The sequence below is a fragment of the Phodopus roborovskii genome, unplaced genomic scaffold, assembly GCF_943737965.1.
Source record: "Phodopus roborovskii unplaced genomic scaffold, PHOROB, whole genome shotgun sequence".
In the NCBI taxonomy this organism is placed as follows: domain Eukaryota; kingdom Metazoa; phylum Chordata; class Mammalia; order Rodentia; family Cricetidae; genus Phodopus; species Phodopus roborovskii.
In genome coordinates, this window is record NW_026126629.1 from 8,480,391 (window position 1) to 8,507,188 (window position 26,798).

At 38.9% G+C, this 26,798-nt stretch overlaps 1 protein-coding gene across 3 annotated transcripts in view; it reads left to right on the forward strand.

The window, feature by feature from the left end:
- The window catches only part of Znf385d (zinc finger protein 385D), a 653,823-nt gene that overhangs the window by 609,717 nt on the left and 17,308 nt on the right, over window positions 1-26,798 (forward strand). For all 3 annotated transcript variants that reach the window (XM_051206780.1, XM_051206781.1, XM_051206782.1), the window contains exon 5: window positions 19,052-19,291. In XM_051206780.1, coding sequence (XP_051062737.1) covers window positions 19,052-19,291 — 240 coding nt within the window. The remainder of the gene's footprint in view (window positions 1-19,051; window positions 19,292-26,798) is intronic.

Sequence of the window (26,798 nt, forward strand, 5' to 3'; positions counted from 1 at the left end):
ATGGCCCCAGGTGACAATATAGGTCACTCAGACCTGGATGTCCCTCATGGCAGCACAAATCTCAGGTGCCCTCATGGCCACAGGTGACTGGCCAGACCCTGGCATTTATGAGGCCTTTGGTAGCAACATGGGCCATGGATTTCAATACAGACTCTGTCTATGGAGAACCATGGACCCAGTTATGGTCCTACGTAGCATCCCAGGCCTGGATGTCACCATGGTTTCATATGGCAGTGCAGGCCACTTAAACCAGGATGGCTCCCAAGATAGCATGGCCCTTTAACACCAACATGACCCCAGGTGGCAGCCTAGACTGTAGCCCCCAACAGCAATGAGAGCCACAGATATCAACACAGCCCCCCTTGGCTACTTCAGGAACCCAACTAAGACCTAAAATTACTGTTTTTATAACCATCTTGTTTATCAAAATCAATTAGTTTAGAGTTCTAAGGAATCTGATGAATCTTGGGTTATATACCCTCCCTCAATGAAGTCATCACCACTCCCACTAAATTACTTAATTAAATCATACGTCAATGAAAGATAATAAAACTTGGGAAGAGATGAAAATGACTTTGATACATATGACCATGCAGTGGTACTGGATTTCTCTATACCTCTCTTCCCAAAGCATCCCTGCTTTCCTGAATTGTCTCATTCATTGATGCAAAACTACTCATCAGAAAGTCCCTCTATTTAAGGAACTTGTCTACATACTAAGGGTCAGCAGAGAATAAACAAATTTAAGTCCGTGCTTGTAAGCCTAGAACACAGGTAAAAATCATTTGAGGCTATATCATGTGATAAAGCGTATTTGAATGTGATAGATTCTACTGAGCAAAAGAAGGCAGGCTGGAGAGATGACTGAGCCATTAAAGGCCAGGCTCACAACCAAAAAATGCAAGAGAAAAAAAAGGCAGTAAAGAAGAGTTACAAGGTGAATGGGGGAATATACTTTCACCTGTATTGATAAAACCAGATAAAGTCTGGAAGACCAGGACCACCCAGGGCTTTGGATACTGCAGAAATATTTGGTCTTATAAAGAAACTTAAAGATAGGAAGTATCCTTAATGTGAAATTCAGTATTTCACCAGATTAAAGTATACAACCAGGAGATTTAAACTTTCTTAATGATTTGCCATTAATGAAATAATAACTATTTCCATGCCCACAAGAACTCCTAACTCACCCTGTATCAATCCTGGTGGATTCCAATCTGATTTCTGTCTCTGTTAATACTCCTCTAACACTTTATATAAGACCATACAAAGTGTGGACTTTATGATCAACTACATTTAGTTTGGCATATTCTGTCAAGGTTCAACCATAACATAGCTTCAATGAGTATTTCCTTCTCTACATAAGGTTGAAAGAAGTTCCATGTGAAACATCACACATTGACATATTCTGTAACCAGTGCAGAGGCAAAAGAGTTGTTAGTATGGGTTGATGAGTATAAACAGTGCAGCTTAGCAATGGCTGTTCATGGTCAACTTACTTGTAAGCATATATTTTCATATGTGCATATGTCCAAAGAGCTACATTTCTGAGCCATGGAGAAACCCATGTGTAACTTTTTGAGAAACTCCCACTTTTGAGAAACATCCAACCATAGGTGGATTCCAGTTCCTTGGCAGCTTTGCCAACACTCTTTAATCTGAATGGATGTTTTGTGTTATGTAATGGTTCTAGTGAATATGAAATGGACTCTACAATTAGCTCCCTAAATCTTCATGATGATTTTTTCCATGTCTTTATTGGTTTGTACATCTCTAATTTAGAGTGTTGACTCAAAATTCCTATCTACTTTTTAACTTGTATATTATAAAGTGTACAATGTACTTTCTTCCATTGTATTTTTTTTACCTTCTGTGGTAGTTTGTATGTAATTGGCCCATATAAGCACATTAAGAGTGGTACTATTATGAGGTGTGGCTTTGTTAGAGTGGAGATGGCCTTGTTGGAGGAAGTGTGTCACTGTGGGTTGGGCTTTGAGGTCTTCTATGCTCAAGCTACTTCTACAGAGTCTACATCCTATGGTCTGATATCAACATATAGCAGCAACTCCTCCTCCAGTACCATATCTGCCTGGAGGCTCTCATGGTCCCCACTCTGATGATAATGGGCTAAATCTCTTAAACTGTAAGCCACCACTTCAGTAAAATATTTCCTTTCTAAGAGTTGCCCTTGTCATGGTGCCTCTTCATAGCAATATAAATCCTAAGATACCTTCTTTTTGATAGAGTCCTTTGACATAGAATTTTTGAATTTCAGTGAAGTTCTACTTATTTTCTTGTTTCCTATGTTTTGTTATTGCTTTTGAAACAGTCATTGTTTAATCCAAGGTCACAAATATTTATATGCATGTTTCTAAGAATGTTACAGATTTATGTTTATGTTTAGGTCATTGGATCATTTTGAATGGTGTGTGGTACAGAGCAGAAAATCAACTGCATTCTTTAACTTGTAAATATCTACCTGTGATAGCTGTGTTGACTCTGTTCACAGGACAAATGTCCTAGTTCCTCTCTGTTGCTGTGATAAAGAACATGAACAAAAAAAAACCTTGGTAGGAAAGGTTTTATTTGGCCTACAGGTTCCAATCACAGTCCATTACTGAGGGGAACCAAGACTAGAGTGGGGCAGGAACTTCTAGGCTGGAACTGAACCAGAGAACATGGAAGAGTACTGCTTACTGGCTTGCTTCGCAGTTTGCTTTCATTTAAAGCCTAGGACTGTCCGCAGGGGTGGCACCAAGCACAGGGATCTGGGCCCTTGCACACCAATCATTAATCAAAAGTAAATAAATAAATAAATAAATAAATAAATAAATAATGCCCTCCCAAATTGCTTATAGGCCAGACTGATAGAGGTATTTTCACATTGCTGGTCTCTCTTCCCAGGTAACCCTGACTTGTAACAAGTTGACAAAACACTAAGCAGAACAATAGAATGACTACAACAATGAAACAGGGGAACAGTCTTGTCACCATTGTGCAAGATGAATTTCCCACAGACATGTGTATGAATTTTCAGATTCATTTCTGTTTCTCTTGTTAATCTTTATACTGCATACTCTTTTGATTGCTATAATTTTTAATATATGTTGAATTCAAGAAGTGTGAGTTATCCAGTTTTGTCCTTTTCAATATTTGTCTTTGTTGTTAAGGACTGTTGCCTTTCTTTCTGTATGTGTCATAGGTCAAATTGTCCATTTCTATAAAAAAATACACTTATGAATTTGGAATGATTATACTGATAATGTGGACTAATTTCAGTCATCTTACCCCATTAACATTAAGTTTTCCAATAAATTAACATGTATTTTTCACTTACATACTTCAGTCTTCTATAATGCCTTTCAACATTATCTTGTAATTTCCAGTGTGTGGCTCTCTCATTATACTGATTGAATTTAGTGTTGAGTTGTTTATGTATTTCATACAACTATAAATGGATCAATCTGTTAATCTCTCCTGCAAATTATTTATTGCTGATGAATAGAAATACAACTGAACTTGTACATAAATGCTGCATTTATGACATGGCTGAGCTAATAAACTATTTTTCTTTGCAAGATTCTTTAGGGTTTTACAAGTGTTAGGTCATGAAATTACATCAGCTGAAAGCAGAGGACATTTTGCTTTGTTCCCTCTAACATGGATGTCCTTTTCTTTCTTGGTTAACAACTCTGAGTAGAACTTTCACCACAATGATGAATAACAGTAAAATGATCAAAGTGGAAAGCTTGGCTTATTCTTTTTTAATTTTGTTATTTAAGTGACTATATAAGTATATGTCACATAATAGGTGCCTGTGAAGGACAGAGGACCATGTCAGGTCCTATGTAGCTGGAGCTTCATGTTAGTACTGGAAACCAAACTCGGGTCCTCTGGAAGAGCAACAAATGAAGTTCACCTAAGCAGCATCCCTTAATCTTTGGGTAAATCTTTATCTAAGGAGGATGCCTGCAGATGAAGAACACTATATACATGAAACAACAGAAAGCCCCATCATAATAACTCATAAATTGATTCTATCTAAACCCCAGTTTTAAAGCATATCTCTGAAAATTTGGCATTTTAAATTATTGTAACTCATTTTCATTATCTATTCTTTAGTTGAAGGACATCTAGGTTGTTTCCAAGTTCTGGCTATTATGAATAATGCTGCATGAAATTGTTGAGCAAGTGCCCTTGTGTTACAATTGAGTGCCCTTTGGGTATATTTGTCCAAGGGTGGCATTACTGGGTCTTGAGGTAGGTTGATTCTCAATTTTCTGAGAAAGTACCATGCTGATTTCTAAAATGGCTATACAAGTTTGCACTTCCACCAGTAGCGGGACTGACTCCACATCCTCTCCAACATAAGCTGTCCTCAGTGTTTTTGATCTTAGCCATTCTGACAGGTGTAAGGTGCTATCTCAAATCGTTTTGGTTTGCATTTCCCTGATGATTAAGGATGCTGAACAATTCCTTAGATGTCTTTTGGTCGTTTGAGATTCTTAAGCATGAAAAAGTGGCACATCCTCTATCCAAGAGGATGATGTTGCTGGACAAGACCATACAAACAAACTCCATTGTCTGAGTTGACCAATCCTTGGTTTTTGTTCTTTAATTTGTTTGTTTCTTGTGTGGGTTTGCTTTTTTCAACAGGAGCATGAGAAAAGCTTTAATTTGCTTTCTCTAGAAACGTCCCCCACAAGGCCTAGTTTATGGGGGCAGAGAAACCGAGTAGAGAAAATACATATACATGTATGTTTGTTTGTTTGTCTCTTTCTTTTAATGTAAAGAGGGAGGAAGTCATCTGTGTAGATTGGTGTGGCCTCAAGGCACAATGCACAGAATCTGCACCATTACTGAATTTATTATTTGGCCTCTTCTATGAAGGGCCAGGTGGTGCACATGAAAATTCTCCTCCGTGAAGCCATGAGAGCTGTCCAACAGGCCAGACTGTCATGCTAAAAATAAACTGACAAGGTCACCACCTTGTCTGACCACTGTGATCTTAAACCATGTCCTCAAATACCCGAGGCTCTGTTTCTTCTAGCCCAGTCTGCCTCCTGGCTCTGCCTTGTGAGTTGGCTGCTGGGACCTGGCTGTGATCTTGATTGCCTGGCAGAAACCTTCCAAGTACCAGGCCTGGCTGTGTTCGTAGCCTGACACACTCTGAGAACACTGAGACATTTGACTACACATACCCAAGCCTGGAGTGCTCATGTTCCTGGACTGACTTCCTCTTCAGGAAAGAGCAGCCTGTTAGAAAGGACAAAGCATCTCTTTGCTCTGTGGGAATGCTTTTCCATTGCTAGAGAAACAGCTCCAAAGCCTACAGTGCCTTCATAACAGCTCTGCATGACACAGAGCAAATCAGAAGTGCATCTTCCATAACACGAAAATGAAGTTCTTTCTTTTTTTTTTAGAAATGCTCTATAAGGCGAGTCGAATCACTAACTCAAGGTACTGGCATTTTCTTTTACTTTCCATAATTGTTCTTTGACTAAACATAACAAAAATATCAATAATTCAAACAGAGGTTGCCAGGCTGGGTGATGCACACCTTGCACTAGGAAAATGAAGGCAGGCAGAAAGATGTCTAGTTCTAGGTCACCAGGGTTCAAAAATCAACAATAAGCTACGAAACACCTAACATATATGTGTCCTCAGCTCCCTTTTGTTCCTTGTATAAATTAATTCATTTATATACTAAAAGTGGAAAAGAGCCAACCGAGACTTGCCTGGGCCTGCCAGAGAAGGAAGAAGGCAAGGAGAGCCACTGCCCTCTGGGCACAGGCAGGTGGGAAAAAAGCAAGAGAGGATGGGCTTGGCAGGAAGAAGCACAGGACACGGTGTTGGTGTCTTTCTACTCACTGTTGCCTTTGCATGGTTATCCACTGTTAAACCAGTGAGCCAGTCTTCTTCCTGGCTTCAGAGTCTGTGAGACTGCCATGGCCAGTAAAGTGATGATCTTCAGGAGACAAGAAGGCAGTTCTGTTCACCATGACTAAATAGCGGCTGTTAGTCCAAACTTTGAGACTCTGATCCTGACTGGTTTATTTTAGGTGTATTTAATCACAGTGCAATTTGGTGCAAACTTATTGTGGTGATAACTCAGTCCCATGAGCTCAATAAAGCATACATAAATCTCTGGGAGGAACAAAGTAAGCTAAATAAAGATTGGCCATGACTACCAAAATCAAAATTAAAATCAAAACAAAACAAAACAAAAGGTATATGTGTCCTAACAAAAATACTGACTCCTAAAACATAAGCATGGTCTTGGATGTTGTTTTAATATTATTTTCATTAAACATTAATTTACTGAAACTAATGATAAAGTCTGAATCTTCTGTCCATATATGATACCCTCTATGTGATTTGCCTCCTAAAATAAGATCCCAGTAGCAGAAACAGAAGGAAAATATCCACATCCCTTGTGAAATTAGGCCACATGGGAACATGTTTCTATCCTTTTGTGGCTATAAAATTATTTAACATTTTATAGGATGAATCTGGCCAGTAGGGTTATCAGTTTCCAAAAGCTCAGTGATATCCTTTGAAATTAACTCTAAGATATAATACTCTTTATTAACATTGATTTAAAAATAGTTTACACTATTAAATTAAATGTTATATATGCAGATAATTAGTTTTGAACTATTCAGACAAATATTCTTAAGAAAGCTTATAGAAAGTCAAAATAGATTCTTTGCACAATTTGGGGAAAAGTAAAGAGTAGCTACTTGTGTTTGTTCAGTAATGTTTCTTTAGTGTTTGCTGAAATGGAGATAAAATTACAATGATTATTTTGAGAAATTATAAAGAAAAATTTTATAGTTTGGAAGTTCAGTAACTATGTGATAGTTAATGAGGAGAATAGGAAATACAACATTATATTTAGAATTACATGAAATTCTGTTTATACGGTTTCTCTAGAAAAATTCCCCTCTCCCTGGCTGGGAACAGGAACTTCTGGAACCTTTCTCTTTTCATACTTTAAGTACATAGTAGAATTTGGATTTCTCCTGTTATATGTACCATATATATTTCCTCTAATTTTATGGGTGTTCTGCTGTTTAGAAATTGTCATGGCTAATACAATATAGAGGCAACAACTTTGAAGAGAGAAATTCTATCAGGTAATTGTATTATTGTATGACCTCTTTCTCACCCATCCCACAAAGTGAAAAGGAATAATAAATTGCTATTTTTAATTTTCAGTTGATAGGATCATATGCAATTATTGATAATGTTCCCATTAAAATAAATATTCTGTCTTTGTAATGGCCTTTGTTTGTTTTATTTCTTCCTTCTCTTTGTAAATATTCCATCATTTCTCTGGTGAATTGTCTCCCTGGAAATTCCTTTGCTAGTAGTCTGAAATTAAAGGACCCCTTACTCCAGAGGTCTGTAAAGTGTACTGTGGCAGAAGCCCCTTGGTTACATCTTGGCTTCTTTCTCATGGTTAAAATGTGTTCTTTCTAGCTAATCCATGATATTCTAGCACTGTAATGGAAAATGTGAATAATCTTGTATAATCACTAAAATGCCTATGACCAGATGAGATAATGTTCTAAATTATATCCATACTAAGTATTTCATCAGGCACTGTCCATTATGAAAACTTGTTCCCTTATCTTCAAGATCATTCTACATGGAAGAGCAGATAATTATTGTGGGTTTTTTTTTCACTGTATGGTCTGCCTAATAGGATTCTAGACCACATATCTATATCCTAAGTAACTATGACCTTCTAACTTCTCTATATATCCTAAATAGAAATAGTCAAGTTTCATTCATTTTGTGTTCAGTTTCGATCAGCATATATTTCTAACTTCATGGCACCCTGTACTATAATTCCTGACAGATACACAGCTACAGTAGATGTTAAGGACACAAGATGCCTTCTTATTTTTTCCTTAGAGCACTTGGCTATAGGGAAAACACCATTCCTATATGTTTTAAGCAGATGGCTACCAATACCACTAACTGCAAAAGCAAACCTTGACTTCTTGACAGATATGGAACCAAGACATTCAATATACAGGCTTACTGCCATATGCAGCACTTTTTTTTTTTTTTAACCTTTGGAAGCTATTGAAACATGAGAACTACTATCCATACAATGATTTTTTTTTTGTCTTACTGTGGAAAAAAACATTATCTAAGAAGATTTTTAAAAGGTAGCTTTCTAATATCATGCTATCTGTGGTGATGCAGGGTATGGTGCTTTGAAAGAAAATGGCTCCCAAAGGGAGTAGCACTGTTAGATGTGGCTTTGTTGGTGTAGATGTTGGCCTTGTTGTAGGAAGTGTGTCACGGGGTCTCCTATGCTCATGCTACTACCAGTGTCACAGTCTGTATCCTGTTGCTTGCATATCAACATACAGCATCTCTTCTCTTGCATCATGTCAGCCTTCACAGCATTTCTTACCATGAAGTTAATGGACTGAGCCTCTGAACTCTAAGCCAGCATCAGTGAAATGTTTTTCCATATGAGAGTTGTTGTGATCATAGTATCTTTTTACAGCAATAGAAACCCTAACTAAGATAGGGGTTTTGAATGACAAGAGCCCCCATAGTTGCATAGGGAGTGGCACTACTAGGAGTTGTGGCCTTCTTGGAAGAAGCATGTCACTGGGGGTGGGTTTTTAAGTTTCAGATGTTAGAGTCAGTCCCTTTATAGTTAGCAGAAACATCACAGAGTCTGACAAAATACACAATTACCTTGGTGCTTATTAACTCTGTGTACAGTGGCTGGATCCATCCAGATAGACTGAGCTTGACTAGTGATTGATTTACATTGGTTTAATGTGCATTCACTGAAAATGAAACAATTGGATTTATAAAAGAAAAAAGAATTTTCTTAGAAACACACACTCTAAATAGATAGACAAGACACCATTTTCATTAAAAATAAAAACTTGGTTTTTTTTGCTGAATAAAGGATAGATTGGGATTGGGCTTTGCATCAAAGATCTGAAAGTATCCTCATATATTCTTGATTATAACAATAATTTCATGACCTGCCTCTCATGATAGAAATGCACATGATGTGCTTGGAACCTTTATATATGCATGGCTTGTGTACATGTGCCATGCAGAAACATTCATGCAGATCACTGTTTTTGTTATTACTGTTGCATGTTCATTTGAAAGGGACTATTTATATAGTATCCACAAAGTACAGAGGAGGTGTTGGACCTTGTATTTGGAGTGACAAGCAGCCTAATCTGTGTGCTTGGAACTAAACTTTGGTCATCTAGAAGAGAAGCAAATGCTCTTAACTCCTGAGCCATCTCTTTCAGACCAATGGATTTTTTTTTTGTTTTGTTATTGTTTTGTTTGTTTTCTGAAATGCTTTCATGAGTATTTGACTTGACTTGGCTTTCTTGGGACACCTAGATAGTTCCATTTTTGTATAAAAGGATGTCCCTGAACTCCCTCAGTCACAGGCAAATGGGAACACTAAGCCACTCAATTCTCAATTTTCTTTTCTTAAGTGTGTGACTTGCTGTTTAAGTGGTATTTAACTTCACAGCTGGCAGCAATAAATCTGAGCCAGAAACTGACTGCCAGTGATGTCCATAGCATTTTTGAAGTGCGGTTCTCACAGCTGCCGTCATACTTGGTGATTTGTTAGACGTGGAAACATTTGGGCTCTCACCCAGTACATACAAAATCAGAAACTGGGCAGTGGAATTTGAAATCTCTTTTTTAAAAATGTTCCTGGGGTCATGAGGTCAAGGGAAGTTCAAGGGTTATGAATTTACAGGAGCACAATTGTGACTGGTTCATGAATGTGTCTAACACTGCTGGTCACACTGAGATTTTGTGGGAACTGTGGGAACTGATGAAGTAAGAAACGAAAGTGGTATCCAAGTACTTGGAGAAAATAAATAAGGGTAACAACCTATTTCAGGAGGCCAAAGGTACACTGTGCATACTGCTGCCCAGATTTTGGTATAGCCCTTGACAAAGTTAGGAACACATCCTTTGAAAGGATGAAAAAACAGGCTAATGTCACACATCCAATGACATCAACTCTTCCCCAGCAGGCCCAGGTCTAGCTGTGGAATATTAAAACAGGAAACATACAAAGAATATCATGGTCATTAACACTAAGAAACTGTGATTCTCATGTGATAAAGTCTTCCTGTACATGCTTGCTTATCTTTCTGTTGTCAACCAAGAAGATGGTGGAACACTGAGTCTAGGAAGATGCATAAAGGTTTTTACCCTAGGTGATATTCCTTCTGTGTAGATTCCAAAGAAAGGAGAGAGGGAAAATTATCTGTAATAAAGAAAAAGTCATGAGGCATCCCGGGGATGAGCTAGAAACATAGAGCAATGGAAACTCCTAGGAATCTATGAAAATGACCCCAGCTAAGACTCCTAGCAACAGGAGACACTGACCCTGAACCAGCCATTTCCTATAACCAGGCAAGATTTCCAGTGGAGAGACTTGGACACTAGCCCACCCACAAATCCTTCTACCTACAATTTGTCCTGCCTATAAGATGTACTGGGATAAAGATGGTACAGAAATTGTGGGAGTGAATAACTAGTGACTGGCCCAGCTGCAGACCCATACCTTGAGAAGGAGCTCATGCCTGAGAGTCAGGATCCAGAGGCTGAAAAGCCCAGAGACCTAGGATAGAAGCAAACATGACGGGAAAAAGCATCAGTGAAATGACTCCTGATGATATTCTGCTATACTCATAGATTAGTGCCTAGCCCAACCATCATCAGAGAGACATCAGCCAGCAACTAATGTAAACAGATGCAGAGACCCATGGTCAAACATTAGGCTGAGCATGGGGATTCCTGCACAAGAGAACGAAGAATTTAAAAACCCAGTGGTGTCAAGGGCACCACAAGAAAACCAACAGAGCCAACTAATCTCCACTCATTGGGGCTCATAGAGACTCAACTGTCAACTAGAAAGCCTGCACAGGACTGACTGAGGCTCTTATATGTTACAGTTGTATAACTTTGTGTGGGTTTCCTAGCAGTGCAAGCGGGGGGTGTCTCTGTTGCCTGGTTTTGGATCCCTTTCCTCCTGCTGGAGTGCCTCATCCAACCATCTTGGAGGAGGTGGTACCTGCTCTCACTGCATGACTGGCTGAACTGCATGGGATGCCTGCCTGTATTTGAAGAGAAACAGTAGAGGAACAGTAGGGGGAGAGTGGATGGTGTAGCAGGGAGTAAAGGGGTGACACTGGGAAGAGGGGAAGTTTTGATTAGGATATAAAAAAATCAAAAATTTTAAAAGAAAAAATTTTAAAAAGAAGTAAAAGTCCCAATAACTACTAATAATTGTGTCTGTCCTTGTATTAAGGGGGACTTGGGTAAGGTCCTTTAACTGTGGTGTCCATGAGCATCTATGGCTCCCACAGTGCCTTCCAACACTAGCAGTGTGTGGCTGAGAACTTTCAGACTTACTAACTTAGGATTTTAGCACATGTTTATAGAGGCATTGCCATTTATAGTTGAGAACATTTCCATGAAACTTATTTCTGGGGCTTGTATCAAAACATCAGGCAAAGCTGCTCATACCCTTAACAGTGTCTGCCCAGTTGTTCTACCTCACTTGTTTCCTCCTTTAGCTTCTTGCATTGGCTTGTGGGCTACTTTTGTTTGGAAGGGACATTTACCTACACAGTGTAGCCTGCTTGTACTTGGTGAAATCCCAGTTCAGACCAGTGTGATCCTGTGAAATGTCAGAATATTTCAAAGTTGTACAGTGTGAAGATGCAAAACAGGACTCAGACATACTTGGCCAATTACTGGAATCTCCTAGCTTCCCAGAGAGACATGGGGCAGTTTCTGATGAGACCTGATTCTTTGAAGCTTGTGAAAGCTGTAGCCTGTCCCCTCTGCCTGGTCAGAGTTTCCTTCTGTCTACTTAGCAAGCACTCTGCTATTAGCTGCTGGAATCTAGCCCTTTTGTTCTATTATTTTAATTTGGAGACAATGCCCCCACTATCTAGTACAATGTTACTTAAAACTCATGGTTCCCTTGCCTCATTCTCCATAATCTGATTTCCTACTTATTCTTTAAAAAATTCATACATGGAAAATGTATTTTGGTCATATCTACTTCTGCTCTCCTATTCTAATTTCTACAACATTTCCCTCCCAAATTCATGTGTGTTTTCTTTTGCCTTTAATAATCATTGGGTCCAATTAATCTGTCCATGTACACAGCACTGGAATATGATCAACCTACTAAGGGACACACATATCAAAACGAAATGACTCTCCCTCTCCAGCAGCCATAGACTCCTAACAACTCCTCAACTGAGGGTTATCATTCATTTTCTCATTCTCCTTTACTCTACCATCTTTTCCCCATTTTGTTCCATTTATTTATTTATTTACTTTTAGATGTTATCTTGTCTAACTTGGCAGCCTTAGCACTTTCTAAATAACCAAGAATTACTTTGAACTTCTGATCTTCCTGCCTCAGTTTTCTTTCTTCCATTCTTCCCTTTCTTTCTGCCTTCCTTCCTTTCTTCTTTTGGTTTTTCAAGACAAGGTTTCTCTATGTAGCCCTAGCTGTACTAGAACTCACCCTTTAGACCAGGCTGGCCTGGAACTCACAGAGGCTTTGCACCACTTTTCAAGTGTTGGGATTATAGATGTGGACCACTGGGCACCATTTTCCAGCAGTGCTGGGGATTGAAACCAGGCCTTTCTGCGAACCCTACTTCATTTTGTCAGTATATTCAAGAGATTTGGTATTTATCTTTTAGCAAGTCTGAGAATGAAATTCTCATGGGGAAGAAATGAATAAGTGCAATTCAGTGTCTTCTGTCCACAGGAAAACAAAATGATTACCCGAGAGTCACAGCATTGATCCCAAGAGACAATGAGGAACCTGGTGGGACCCAACTGTGTTTCCCCACTTGGTTCTGGAGTTTATCCCTGCAGGAATACATCTGAGTAGTTTGTCTGCTCTGTTTTGTTACACAGAATTCAAGATGTGAGTAATTTCTGGACTTCTGTGCTTTGTAGATTTTTACAAAAGCAGTATTTAGAATTTTTTTTTTTTTTTTAGAAGACAGGGCTACAAATGGCCACTTGGAATACTGACATAGATCTTTTCTTTCTCAACTAAAGCCCATTCCACAAAGGTACTAGCAATCTGTTTGGATGGCAGAGCTGAACAGTGACAGTAGCATTAATGAATATTTGCTATGGGGCCCTGGCAAGAAGAGAGCACAGAAATCCAAGCTCACACCATTTTTCTTCTGCCTGAACCTCACCCATTATTTTCAGCTTCCTGTCACATATATTGTTCCTAGAGACACTGACTGAACAGTGCAAAGAAATTTGAACAGCCTTTGGGGAACACTGGGAAGAATGAATCATTACCCCCCCCTTCTGTATTTTGTGTTGCTGAAGAAACACTAAAGGCCACCATGATTCTTACCACTGCATCAGAGGTCATTTGACAGATGTAGCTTTTCCTTTTGTCCTCTTAGTCTGAGTGGGTTTGAGCAGTGTGTAACAACACGATTACCCAGTCATGATTATCTTAGAATATGGAAAGTTACTTTTCAAGTCAAAGGTTTGAGATATTATCCTTTAGTTTTTAAGGTAAAGCATGACTCACTCAAATTCTTTTGCAATATCTAAGTTTGTCAATAAAGAAATGAATGAAAGGCAGTGCAACTGCAGCTGTCTGAATTCAGACTGTTGTGCTACCTGCTACAGATGTTCCAATTGGAAAGTTCCAATGTTTTTCAAGTCCCCAATGTTTTTTTGAGAAGTATAAAAATGATATGCAACTTTCAGGTTTTATTGCATTAAATGAGTTAGTGCATACAAACGCATTCAAAAAGTGCCTCACCATGCTTAATATAGTATTCTTTCCTTCATTTCTTTCAATAAGTATTTATAAGTGCCTGGTCTGTGCAAAATGGGAGTACAGTAGTGAACAAAGCAGATGAAGAGGTCGGTTTGTATAGCACAGTGTTTGAAGTTTTGGCAGTGTGTCTCTTACCAGTAAGTGTGTGATCTATATTTAAGGACCTTGCTACCTGCAGTGTCCTGATGCTTAATACAAAATGTTTGTGGAATGGAAGTTTAAGACATGAGTCATTTCAGAGTAAGATGACCAGCTCAAATTTGGAAGTGGGTTATGAAGTATCCAGTTTGAGTTTTCACTTGAGGGCACGACATGACTATGGAAAATTTCCTGAAGCTAACTTGTCTAAAAATTGAGAGCTGTGTTCTATAGCCCTGGATGCCCCTCTGATATTAGTGTGCTTTTGTGGGCAAGTCCTTTCCCTTGGCCTTAATAAACTTGAATCTTAATTTTTAGATTTACAAATACATGTAAGTACATAGTATCAACCCTCCATGCCCTATGCCCAATTCTCCGTATCAGTATTTCACAGTACTGTTATTTGTTTGTTAAAACAAATGAACTCAAACTGATGAGTAATTTTCTAAAGTCCCTGCTTTATTCTAACTTTTAAGGAGTGCTGTGTGGGTGGGGGGAGGGGGTATTTGTGTGAAACATTACCATATCCTGTCATTTAGTCATCAAGTCTCCTTGAGCATCCTGCACTGTCACTGTTTCTAAGACTTTCTTTGTCTTGTGGACCTTGATAGCATGGAAGTAGGTAGAACACCCCTGACTTTAAGTTTCTTTTAATGGGTAGATAAGAATTATGTATAATTGGTGAGGTAATGTGTCATGTTATAGAAAAAAATTTCTTTTCTTCTTTTTTTTTGGCTTTCATTTTATTTTTATTTAAATGAAAAATTTCTTTTCTAGTTTTATCACCAAATACTGACTGGTTTATTTTCTTTAAGTATGGTATAACCTTTGTGTTGATTTGAGTAAATATCCCTCTACTAGAGATAAAACACAAAGACAAGAGAAAATATATGTCTTTTTATAAATGAGTAGCAATCTTTCCTTGTGGAACCAAGATCTACACAGTAAATTAGAAATGATCAAAATATAGCTTTGTACTTTTTTCAAAATTTCTTCAAGCTTAAAAAAATAATAAACACATTCTCAACTATGTGGTCCAAAATAGGCCACAAAATAGATATATTGGCAGTTAAGCATCTAGCTGTGAATCCCCAGAAGACTGTCTTAAGTGAGGACTCACTATAGGGTGCTAAGGCTTCACTAATTCCTATGCACACAACCTGGCATCTGTCACCTTACCGTGTCTTTGCAATAAATGAGCATTACCATCTAGATGCAGGAGAATACACTAGTATATTTATTGTAGGGACTGAAAGAGCCATGGATATATTTTATAATTTACAAATGGATCTCACTATAAACTAGAACATTGTCTTGTTGTGTTCCCATGTTAGATCAGCATATGAAAAGAAATATGTCTGTCCAGGAAAAGTGTTATTAGAAGAAGGGTATTACCATGGAAATCTTTCCAGTGGTCATTCCATGAAATAAATACCCATGCCAGTGCATTCTGACTTCATTGTGTTGCCACACTGCTTTTAAAGTACGCTATTTACAATCCTCATTCCCTTTAGAGCTGAGTACAACAAACTCAGTAGTTGTAGCTCATAGATGCTTGTGATCTTACCATGGATAATCACAGTCTTGGAAAAGATTGTCATTAATCTCTCTGCTCTCTTTTTAAAATTTCTAATTCTACCTTTCATGAAGCTTTTACTCCTGCCTCAGTCTGTTCTATTGTGAGGCCTGTAACACTTCCTTACATTTTGGAGATTTATGGTTTCCCTAGCTCCACTGAAGGGTAAATGAAATGGTTTAGGAAATACATGAGATTAATTTTATTATATGAACCATTGGTAAATTGGAAGCTTACAATAATTTCACAGAAAGGGGTTTTCAGTTGTTTTTGTTTATTAGGGACAGTGAAGAGTTATAGACCTATCTGAAAGCTATTGCTTTTATACTGCTTCTAGATTCTTAGAGATATTTGGGGACTATTGTCATGTTTTAATAATTCTTAGTGGTTCAGAGCACATGCTACACAGGCAGGGGGCTCAAATTTACTTCACTGCATCCATGTGTGACAACTCAAAATCACCTATAATTCCAGCTCCAGGGAATCCAACCCCATAGTCTGACCTTCACAGGTATATGCATACTTGTGAGGCATGCACACATACACTGTGCATACACACACACTTGCCATGCACACACACACACACACACACACAGCCTTTATATACATTTATACGCAAACCATGCATAAATACAAACATACTGTCCACATACATAAATAAATATTAGAAGAAGAAATAGCACATACATATATTCCAAAGCAAAAATTGGAATAATTTTGTTTTTCTTTCCTCATGATGTACCAATTTACAGATGACACTTTAAAGCAGATAACTAATTGGGAAATATTTCCCTTCCATTGGAGGAGATTTATTGCTAAATATATGATTAAAGTGTGTGAAATGTCACTTGAAGGAAACCATAGTCAGATGCATCTTTTTATTTGGTAGCCCTCAGAATAACCCATTTTCTTCTTGTAACTGATAGCCTCAGTCCATAGCCTTACACCCAAGTAAAGGAAATGCATGACAATATGGAGCTATAGAGGGCTAAAGTATAGCCCAGTCAGTCAGGTGCCTGCTGTGCAAGCGTGAAGATCCAAGTTCAATACTCACATAAAATAGCGGAGTAGGACAGTACATATTTGTAATTGCCTTGGTGTAAAAGCAGAGAGGAGCAGGTCATTGGGATTCCATGCCCAGCCATCCCTACTTGCTTGGCAAGCTTCAGATCATTAAAACCCTGTCTCAAAAAAAAAAAAATAGGAGGGTGGTTCCTAAGAAACATTTGAGATCCTGGCATTTATATAAGTCTGCAAGACACACACACACACACACACACACACACACACACACACACACACACACACACAGTATTTACTGATACCATACACCACTACAAACAGACCACTGTCCCACTGTCAAAAGCCTTTATGCTTATTGAATGATATGTAGAAGAACAATTGAAGAGCAGCTGGAGAAACAGGCTAAGATTATTTGGGAGGCTAGAATGTAAAGCATGTGCGATCAGGAAGATTGAGTCAGGGTAGGAAGAGAAGACAGGAGAGAGAGAGAGAGAGAGAGAGAGAGAGAGAGAGAGAGAGAGAGAGAGAGAGAGAGAGAGAGAGAAACAGAGAGAGAAACAGAGAGAGAGAGAGAGAGAGAGAGAGAAACAGAGAGAGAAACAGAGAGAGAAACAGAGAGAGAAACAGAGAGACACAGACAGAGAACATAAAAGAGGGAGCCATTATTGGTTTGAAGAGAAAACTGAACCTAAAGAAAAGTCTAGAGACCTACAAGACTGATTCCAACTAACAATTTGAGCAACCATGGAAAGGCTACCATAAATGCCCTTCCCTGAGAGTGAGATCAACAACTAACTTATCCACCATCATGGAGCCCTCATTTAGTACCTGTTGGAAACAGAAGCAAACATCCACAACTAAACACTGAGTCAAACTAGAATCCAGATGCAGAGGGAGAGGACAAGACCAAGTTGCAGAAACACATAGAGACAGCTGACCTGAACAAGGAGGAGCTAATGGGCCCCCAGACTGATAACTGGGAATCCAGCATGGGACTGACTCAGACCCCCTGAACATGGGTCTCAGCCAGAAGGACTGCGCAGTCTAAGGGACCTCAGACAGTGGAACCAGGACCTTGCAGACACATCCCCCATGGAGGGATACTCCTTTAACCTAGAGACAGAAGAGAAGTCCTAGTCCCTACTTCAAATGACTTGGCAGATTTACATGACCCCACCTGGATAGCATAGCCCTACATGTGGAATGGGTGTGGATGGAATGGGAGGGGAGGGTGGTCAGTGTGCATGTGAGGGGGCAGAGAGGGTAAGAGGGAGAGAGGAAGGGAGGAAGGGAGGAAGGGAGGGAGGGAAGGAAGGAGGGAAGGAGGGAGAGAGGGAGAGGAAGGGAACTGGGATCGACATGTAAAATAAAAAAATAAATAAATAAAAATAAAAAATCAGCAAAGAGGCAGAAGAGATATGAGCTAGATAGTATCCAAACACAGATCTTATTTGCAAATGATCACTGGGTATGATAAACATTGCTAATATTGTGAGTGGCATACATTTGGAGTTTACTGTGCCTCTGAAGAAAGTAAGGATGGGGTGGTTGCACTTTGAAAGCTGATCTCTCCAGATTTAGTACCAGACTTTGGAGCCAGAGGGTTGTTGGGTTACAGTACATCAACACTTTCATGGTCATCAACCTCTTGAAATACTAACATGGTGTGACAAGCCTGGGATGACTTGATAGTGGTGTCTATTGATTGACTACACCTGCCATGAACTTGGTGCACACATCCTGAAACAGAGGATGCCTTTAATACATGTTCAGACTAGAATTTCACATCTTTTTATATCTGTGATTTTGGTACCGGGTATTGAACTATAATTCTTTATAAATACAGCTATGTTTTCAATGAGATGCTGAAGTGAATGGAGAAATTTTACAGCAGCATTCTTTTTCTTTTTCCTGAGTGTGTACCAAAGGGCCCATGCTATACTTTCAATGAAGAAATAAATGTAGTAGGAAGACAAGGACTAAAAAAAGAAAAACAGTTAAGAGCATTCATCTTATATCTTTATTTTAAAAACTATTTGCATATATAAAGAGGTAAACATAGTACTGAATGTCCTCCAGGGAGGCAGTGTGTTCAGGAAAATTTGTGTTATGTCTATCCTCACAGAATAGTTTATAACTGCACTTGAGGATATTTTAAAGCATCATCTAACTTTTATTTTAATGTGTGAAATGTTTCTAACTGCACTTTTGGATATTTTAAAGCATCATCTAACTTTTATTTTATATGTGAAATTAATTGTGGTCACTTTTGATAGATTCTTGCATTAATTCAAAGGTGATAAGCCATTCTGGCTAGCTGCTATTATCACTATTAGCAGAATGTGGCATTAATAATCTCTTTTAAAGGAGAAAAAGACAACACCATCATTTCCTACCTTGTCCTATTCTTAATTTGTCCTATTCTGTTTGGAATACAGACAATGCCACTGGGACACCATTAATATCAACAACAACAAGTGTGGAAATGCGCAAGAGCAATGCTGGAACAACTGAGATCACTTCTAAAGCAGAAAAAAGCCCCACGACGGTGGCAGCCACTGGGAACAGCTCAAGTCCCTCCATAGAGACTGAGGAAGAAAAGGCAAAGAGGCTGCTCTACTGTTCACTATGCAAGGTGGCTGTGAACTCTGCCTCCCAGCTGGAGGCTCATAACAGTGGTGAGATGCAGGCCTTTCCTTTTTATTGCAACACCTCCACAATTACCTTCCTCTGAACAGATTAGATCCTTTGCAGCAGGGGAACCAGCGGTGACAGAAAACTAGCAATTATTACATGGACTCCAACAGCCAGTAAACATAAAAACAAGCAAAATATCATTTATGTGGGGGCAAAGTAAGGTTTCTATGAATTGAGGTCATGAGTATGTGTGCGTGCGTGTGTGTGTGTGTGTGTGTGTGTGTGTGTGTGTGATCAAAGAAAGGAAAATGTCATTTTAGAATGATTAGTAGTTACGTACTTTATATCACTGTTTCTATATTACTATACATTTGTCTACAAATAAAGCCTCTATTCCATTGATTCTCAACCTTCCTAATGGTGACCACCAACCATAAAATTATTTTATTGCTACTTCATAAGTGTAATTGTGCTACTGTAATGTAAATATCTAATATGGGTGATAGTTGATGTTACCCCCAAAGGTTTCACATCTCACAGGTTAAGAACCTTTGCAACACAATGCAATAGAGTTACTACCTAGGCATAGTTCCTATTATATTTTCTGTGACAAATGTTGATGTCTGAGCCAAACCATTGTGATATATGCAAGTGTACTTCAGAAAGCCTTTACTGCGTACCCCAGGGAGGCATTATTAATATGACTGAGTTCACAGAGAATATCATGGGACCAACTAGCAGAACCGTGATTCAAGCCTGTTTCTCTTACTTGAACATTTTTACTGAGTTATTTTATTTTCTTTTAAAACATTTTAAAACAAAAACAAGAAAAGTAGAATACAAAGGAAACAATTGACCTTCCAGTTATGGTTCCACCAAGTTTCTCCCTTTTTGATTGTGAGTGTGTGAGATATATACAAACATATACATATGTGTGTGGATATGTGTATGAGTATATGCATGTATAACATATATTAACATATAATACTTTTTTTAAATCTGTGAACACTTAAAAATATGAGCTTTTCTCTAAAAGCCTTAGTTGATTTCCAAGCTCAACCCTATTCTAAAATTCAGGCTTTGTGGCCAGGTTCTGTCAATGAATATAGTGGATGGAGAACCATTGTGATTCGTGTCTTAGTTTCATGTTATTGATGGAAACTGTATGACTAAGCAATGGAAGTGATGCCTAGGGAGAATTTAAATGTTGACTCCATGGTCTGAAAAGTAATAGCAAATGGAGTATGGTTCCTTCAGTTGAAGTTAGCAGAGATCATGAGTTTGGGGACAGAGACACACAGCCCAGCTTCCTGTCTCAAGTCAACATCTACACAGTGCAGGTCCCCCTTGATGTGTAGACATCAAGGTCTAATGAACACTGTCAGACACCATTTATTACCTGAACTTTTGATCAGTCTGTGTAATGGCAGAGAGGTACATCCATTTTAGAATCAATCAGATTTACAAGTCAACCAAGCCTTTCATTATTTTTTGTTCCAGTTGTGTGGTCCTCATTTCCACTTTGTGTGTCAAAATGCCCCAAGAAGGAATACATTTGTATTTATCCAGACACAAATTCCAAGATTTTTATTTGGGGCCCAGACAGGTGTCACTTTGGAAAGAGACAGAGCAAGAACTTTAGTGTCTTCTAATAAACTGGAGGATGGCTGGAAGTGTCCCATCTGAGACTTTTAGGAGGTGAATATGAGGTTCTTGCTTCTCATGTTGCTGTACAGCACTGTTCCTTTTGGACCAGCAGGCTGTGCAAACCACTGCAGCTATCCCCCTGATTATTAAGATTTTTAAGTATAATTTTCCTCTTCCTTGCATGTTCCTTTTTGAATCAGAGAGGCATTTCTATTTACAAAGTGCCACCAGAGTTCCTGGCTCATTTAAATCTGTTCTACACTTGAACTATAAGGCTGTGTCAGGACTAGAGGTGGCAAAGGAAGAAGACAAAAATAGCCAGTGATTTTTTTTATCCCTCCCCAACACTCACTGCATTTGATCTCTGACTTGCTCTATTTTTGTTAACTGCAATAATGTTAACAGGCCACAGTGTCTGGACTTCATCCCATCTGCATCTAAGTGGGTGTAGTGATGTCCATATCCACACTCTGGTTGCATGTTCACATATGAGCTGCTTCTGTATCTTCTGTGTGCAGTCTTCTGTAGGGTTGTCTACATGTAATGACGAAAGGCTCTGTATGCTGTGCACTCCTGCTAGCAATGGTTGGAGTTGATTCAGGACAGGATTGTTGTGAGGTATTTAATTTGACTTCATAGAGTAGAAGATCCTGAGGCAGCAACTTGACAACAAATATATATTTAGAGAGTAGAAAGGCCAAAGCTAGGGGACTAGGGAAAAGAAAGGAAGAAGGGAAATCAGACAACAGGAGCTGTTTCACTTATCTCCTTTGCAGTGTGGCCTGCTGGAGTCAACAGGCAGAACTGTTATCATTTGGGGACTGGAAAGATGGTCTCAGATGGCTCAGTGCTTGCTGCTCAGCCATAGTAACAGAATTTAGTATACAGTACGACTAGCTAAACGTCCAGCTTCGGGGAATCTAATGCCCTCTTCTGGCCTCTGATCTACTCACATGCACACATGCAAACACACACACACACACACACACACACACACACACAGAGAGAGAGAGAGAGAGAGAGAGAGAGAGAGAGAGAGAGAGTAGAATAAAAACATAGCTTTCCAGTTATTTAATTTTGTGACAAAACAGAACAATGAAACAAGGCCATTACATTAAAGCTGGACGAGACAACCAAACAGAAGGAAAAGAGCCTCAAGAGCAGACACAAGAATCAGCAACCCACTTCTTCACACACTCAGGAGTCCCATAAAATTACTAACCTGAAATCTATAGTATATATGTAGAAGACCTGGCACAGATGCATGGAGGCCCCAAGCTTTGCTCAGTTGATTTAGAGGGCCTTGTCCTCCTAGTGTCCTAGTGTCCTAGTGCCCTCCATTACCTCTGATTCTTACTATCTTTTTTTTTTTTTTTTTAATTTCTCGAGACAAGGCTTCCCTGTGTAGCTTTGGAGTCTGTTCTGGAACTAGCTCTTGTAGACCAGGCTTATCTCAAACTCACAGATGTCCTCCTGTCTCTGCCTCCAAAGTACTGGGATTAAGAGTTGTACAACACCACTTTTTGCCTTCTCTTCAGCCAGGTTCCATCATCTCTGAGGGGAGGGATTTGATGGAGAAATCCCATTTAAAGATATATGTTTGAAGGATTCCTTTTTGCATATTGTCTGGCTGTTGGTCTCTGCATCTGTTTCCTGTGCTGCAGGAGGAAGTCTTTCTGATGATAACTAAATAAGACACCAATCTATGAGTAGAACAAAATACCATTTGGAGTGATTTTATTGATATTCTTTTTTCCTGTTTTTAGATTAGTAGTTTTTGGTTTTACCCTAGGTCTCTGGGTTATCTACTCTATCTACACCCAAGCAATGTCAGCTATGGGTTAAGTCTTGTGGTATAGGCCTTAATTCAAGTCAGAAATTGGTGTGTTACTCCCACAATCATGGTGCCACCATTACCCTAGCATACCTTTCATGCAGAACAGATTGTATGTAAAAAAGTTTTGTGCTTGGTTTGGTGTTTACTTTTCTCTTTTGGTAGCCTGCAGAGTACTTTCTCACACCAAAGACATTAGAACATACTGGTGAAGGTGTTCTATGTAGGCACCAACTCAACCTTTCCATGTTCAATGAATCGTGGAGGTGTTATACTTGGCAATGGGGCCCTGGTTCAGTTTTCAGAGAACAATATATTGTCTTGGCAACAGCTTGGATTGTTTTGGAATTTCCATGGGATCACTTTGGCTAACAGCTTAATTGAATGTGACACAGATCTGGTATTAGACACTTTGCTTGGCGATATGCCACTATTAGAATACCTTATCGAGATTGTCATTACATATTTTAGGAAATTTTCACTACACTAGGTTTCCATATCATCCCTCGAATGCCCCTCAGTTCCTTATGTTTCTTCTTAAATGCCCTCCCTTACTCCATCTTCCCTCCTTCTCCCTATCTGATCCTTCCATTCCTGTCCTCAACCACACCTCCAGTCTACTCAAAAAAAATCTATTCTATTTCCCCATTCCAGGGAGATACATGTGTGCCTCAGTCTCTTCCTCTATATCTAAAATTTCTAAGTCTGTGGATTGTATGTTAGCTATAAGCATAAAATAAATCTTAAAATCAAAACTTAAATTGGTCAGGAAATATAGCCCAGTCAGATTCTGTGGCTTCAGTTCCCAGCACTGAAATACATGTCGTCCTTTCCTATGTCACCCTCTCTTCCTGGATTTCATAGAAAGATTGACAGAATTCAGAACTGAACTGACATTAATTCTGCCTTTTTTGTGTTTATAATCATTGTGCTGCCATTTCTTATTTATCATTTCTGCATTTCCTATGTAATTTCTAAAAGGGTGTAGTAGTAGAAGGGTCATAAGCTAGACTTCCACTGTGCATAGCCTGATTTGTGATTAAACAAAATCCAGTAACTGTTTTTGTGTGTGTGGAATCCAAGTTTGTGCCTTCTGTAAGATAGGCAGTGGCCACATTCTCCTTTTTCCATACTAATCACATCCGTTGTTCCAAATAGAGGCCAATATGATTGTGCATAGTCCTTCACTGATGGTTTTATATCTGATGGCTTCTTACAATGCTAGGTGAATAAAGATTTCTAAGTTCAGTTAGTCCATTTAATGATATGGATTTTTTTTTTTCGAGATAGGGTTTCTGTTATGAGTAGGATTTTCCCACCGATCAGGTCCCATGGCTGCGCCAGCCTCTAATAACACACAGAGACGCTGTATTAGATATAGAGTTATTGGCCTGTTACTAGTTTCTTATCAGCTAGCTCTGTCCTAATTATTAACCCATTTCTATTAATCTAAGTACTTCCATGTAGTCTTATCTTACCGGAGAGAGGGGCTGGCATTCTTCTCTCTCAGTCCTCCATCTTGGATCTCCCTCCTACTACTTCCTCTCTCTTCCTAGTCTCCTAGTCTCGCCTATCTTGCTTTCCTATTGGCCAACAGTGCTTTATTCATTAAGTAATACAAGAATCATATTTACAGAATGACATCTCCCATCAGGTTTCTCTATGGTTTTGCAGGCTGTCCTGGAACAAGTTGTTGTAGACCAGGCTAGTCTCGAAGTCACAGAGATCCACCTGCCTCTGTCTCCTGAGTGCTGGGATTAAGCATGGGCCACCAATGCCTGGTGATATTGATTTTTCTTCCGTGTAATATTTCTGATGCACTTGAGAAAGTCCTATTCGCGTTGTGTCTCTCTGTTGTCCCTCTCCCTTGCTGAAGATCAGAAAACTTCTCACTTTACATCTGGAACTAGGTGTAGGTTTAAAGCCAAGCTGCAGGGAAAAGAAGATGTTTCTTCTTTATCCAAATAAAATTTCTCTTTCTCCCACTGAGAAGAGATTTTATATATAAGGTCAAAATAGCGTCTGCAATACCAACTGTTAACTCTGCAGCTATGGACTGTCAGAGAAAAGCTAATGACGTTTCAGAATGGTTTCTGATTTACTTCTAATACTTATAAATGTATTCCTAATCTAAACAAATGATACAAGCAAATTTGGGAAATAAGGATTTTTGTCAAATACTGTCTATAATGCAGCCTAGTAGAATTAACTTGAAGTAATTTAATATTTACTATCAAATACACAGATTCATTTCTTATGAGAATATGGGCTGGAAAATTGTCTTCTCTGGCCTGTCTCTTTCACATCTCAGTCTCTAATGGTGACAATATGACACTTTTTAAGAGTCAGATATTGTGAGAGCAGTGTTTGCATAAGTACAGCTGCTAGCATGTATCTGGGAACTGGTGAAGCTATTTCAATTGCTTTTCTTCATTCCTTTTGCAAAGGTGTCACCAGTTGAAATTACACTTATTCAATTAGTACTTCATGCCATTGTATACATGATTGGAATAAACATTCCTGCTTTGCCATATTTAGAAGCTCTCTGGTGCTGATTAGTAAACCCACAAGGCCATGGGGACCCAGTTCTTCCAAGGGAGCAGAAAGCCCCTTTAGACTTGCCTGAGACAGACACAGACTTTATAAAAGATGCCTTGGACAAAAAAAGTCTTATTGAACATCCTAGTTGTTCTACTAATTTTGACTTTGTTTTCCTGTACACACTTGAAAAGTGACAACTTTCTAATGGTTTGTCATCCAAACTGATGACTAATTTGGGCAAATTAGTTAGGTAATTACATGGAGTATTGTCTCTGGCTTTGCTAACCCCAGGCAGAGTTTGTTCCAGGGCTCTCCACCTTTTAATGCACAAGAAATTATTGCTATCAGAGAGCAGACTTTAAAAGGTTCTAAGATGCTTGAAAAGTTTAGTGTTAACACACATACTTAGAGATTTCTCTTTTGTGTTAACAAAAGTAAAGTAAGAGAAGAGAAAGAGAAGGTTGCCTACAAGTTATTGGGCACATGGAATACTCACAGCAATCCTTAAACAGGACATATTATAAGCAGAACGCTCAAGTGAAGACCAGCACTGCTTTTCTTTTTTATTGCTGAGGACATAGAAGCACAAAGAAAGTTAATGCAGTTGATGGAGGCAGGCTGTAGGATCCCTTCAACAACAGTCTAAAAGCAGAACTCTTGAGATGAAACAATTTAATAATTTCAGCTTGATCTGAATTAATGTCCAATACCTCAACTAATGCTCACTGGTCATGTGCTGTGAGCTAGATACTGCTAATACAGCTATGAGCAAGATGTGGCCTCTGCCTTCAAGAAGCCTGGGCTAGTGAAGGTCAGAAACATGTGGAGACAATTCCTGTGAACAATTCACTTAAGCTACTTTGTGAAAGTCAATGTTGGCAGCTTTATTATTCAAACTCTTTTCTCTGCAGCTTGAACTTGACAGTAAATAAAGAAAGAGATTTGAGTGGTTCATTGGTTAAAAACACTTGCTGCTCTTATGGAGGAACCGACTTCCATTTCTAGTACCTACATAGTGCTTCACTCTGGTTCCATGGGATCTCCCCCTTCTGGCCACTGGGAGTAGCAACATTCATAGTTCACAAACCCCATACACATAAGAACACACTTACACACACACACACACACACACACACACACACACACACACAAACACACTGCAGTCTTATGCCTTCCTAATTTAGAGGTTCATGTATTAAAGGATTTGTTTCTGATGTTGTATTGTGAAAGGTAGTAAAACCTTTCATAGATAGGGCCTACCACGTTCATACATACATAGGGAGTACTAATTAGACTGAGTAGGTTACTTAAGAAAAAAAAAAAAGAACATAAAGTTTGGAGACGAACACTGAAAAGGGATCCAGGAGGAATTGGGGGGGGGGGGTGTTGGATCAAAATACAATATATGAAATTCTCAAAGAATATTTTTAAAAAATGTGTTGGGATAAAAAGTGGAGGTGAGGCCTTAATGGAAGGTTTTTAGGTCACTGGGAGTTATGTTCATGAAGGAGGTTGAGGGACCCTGT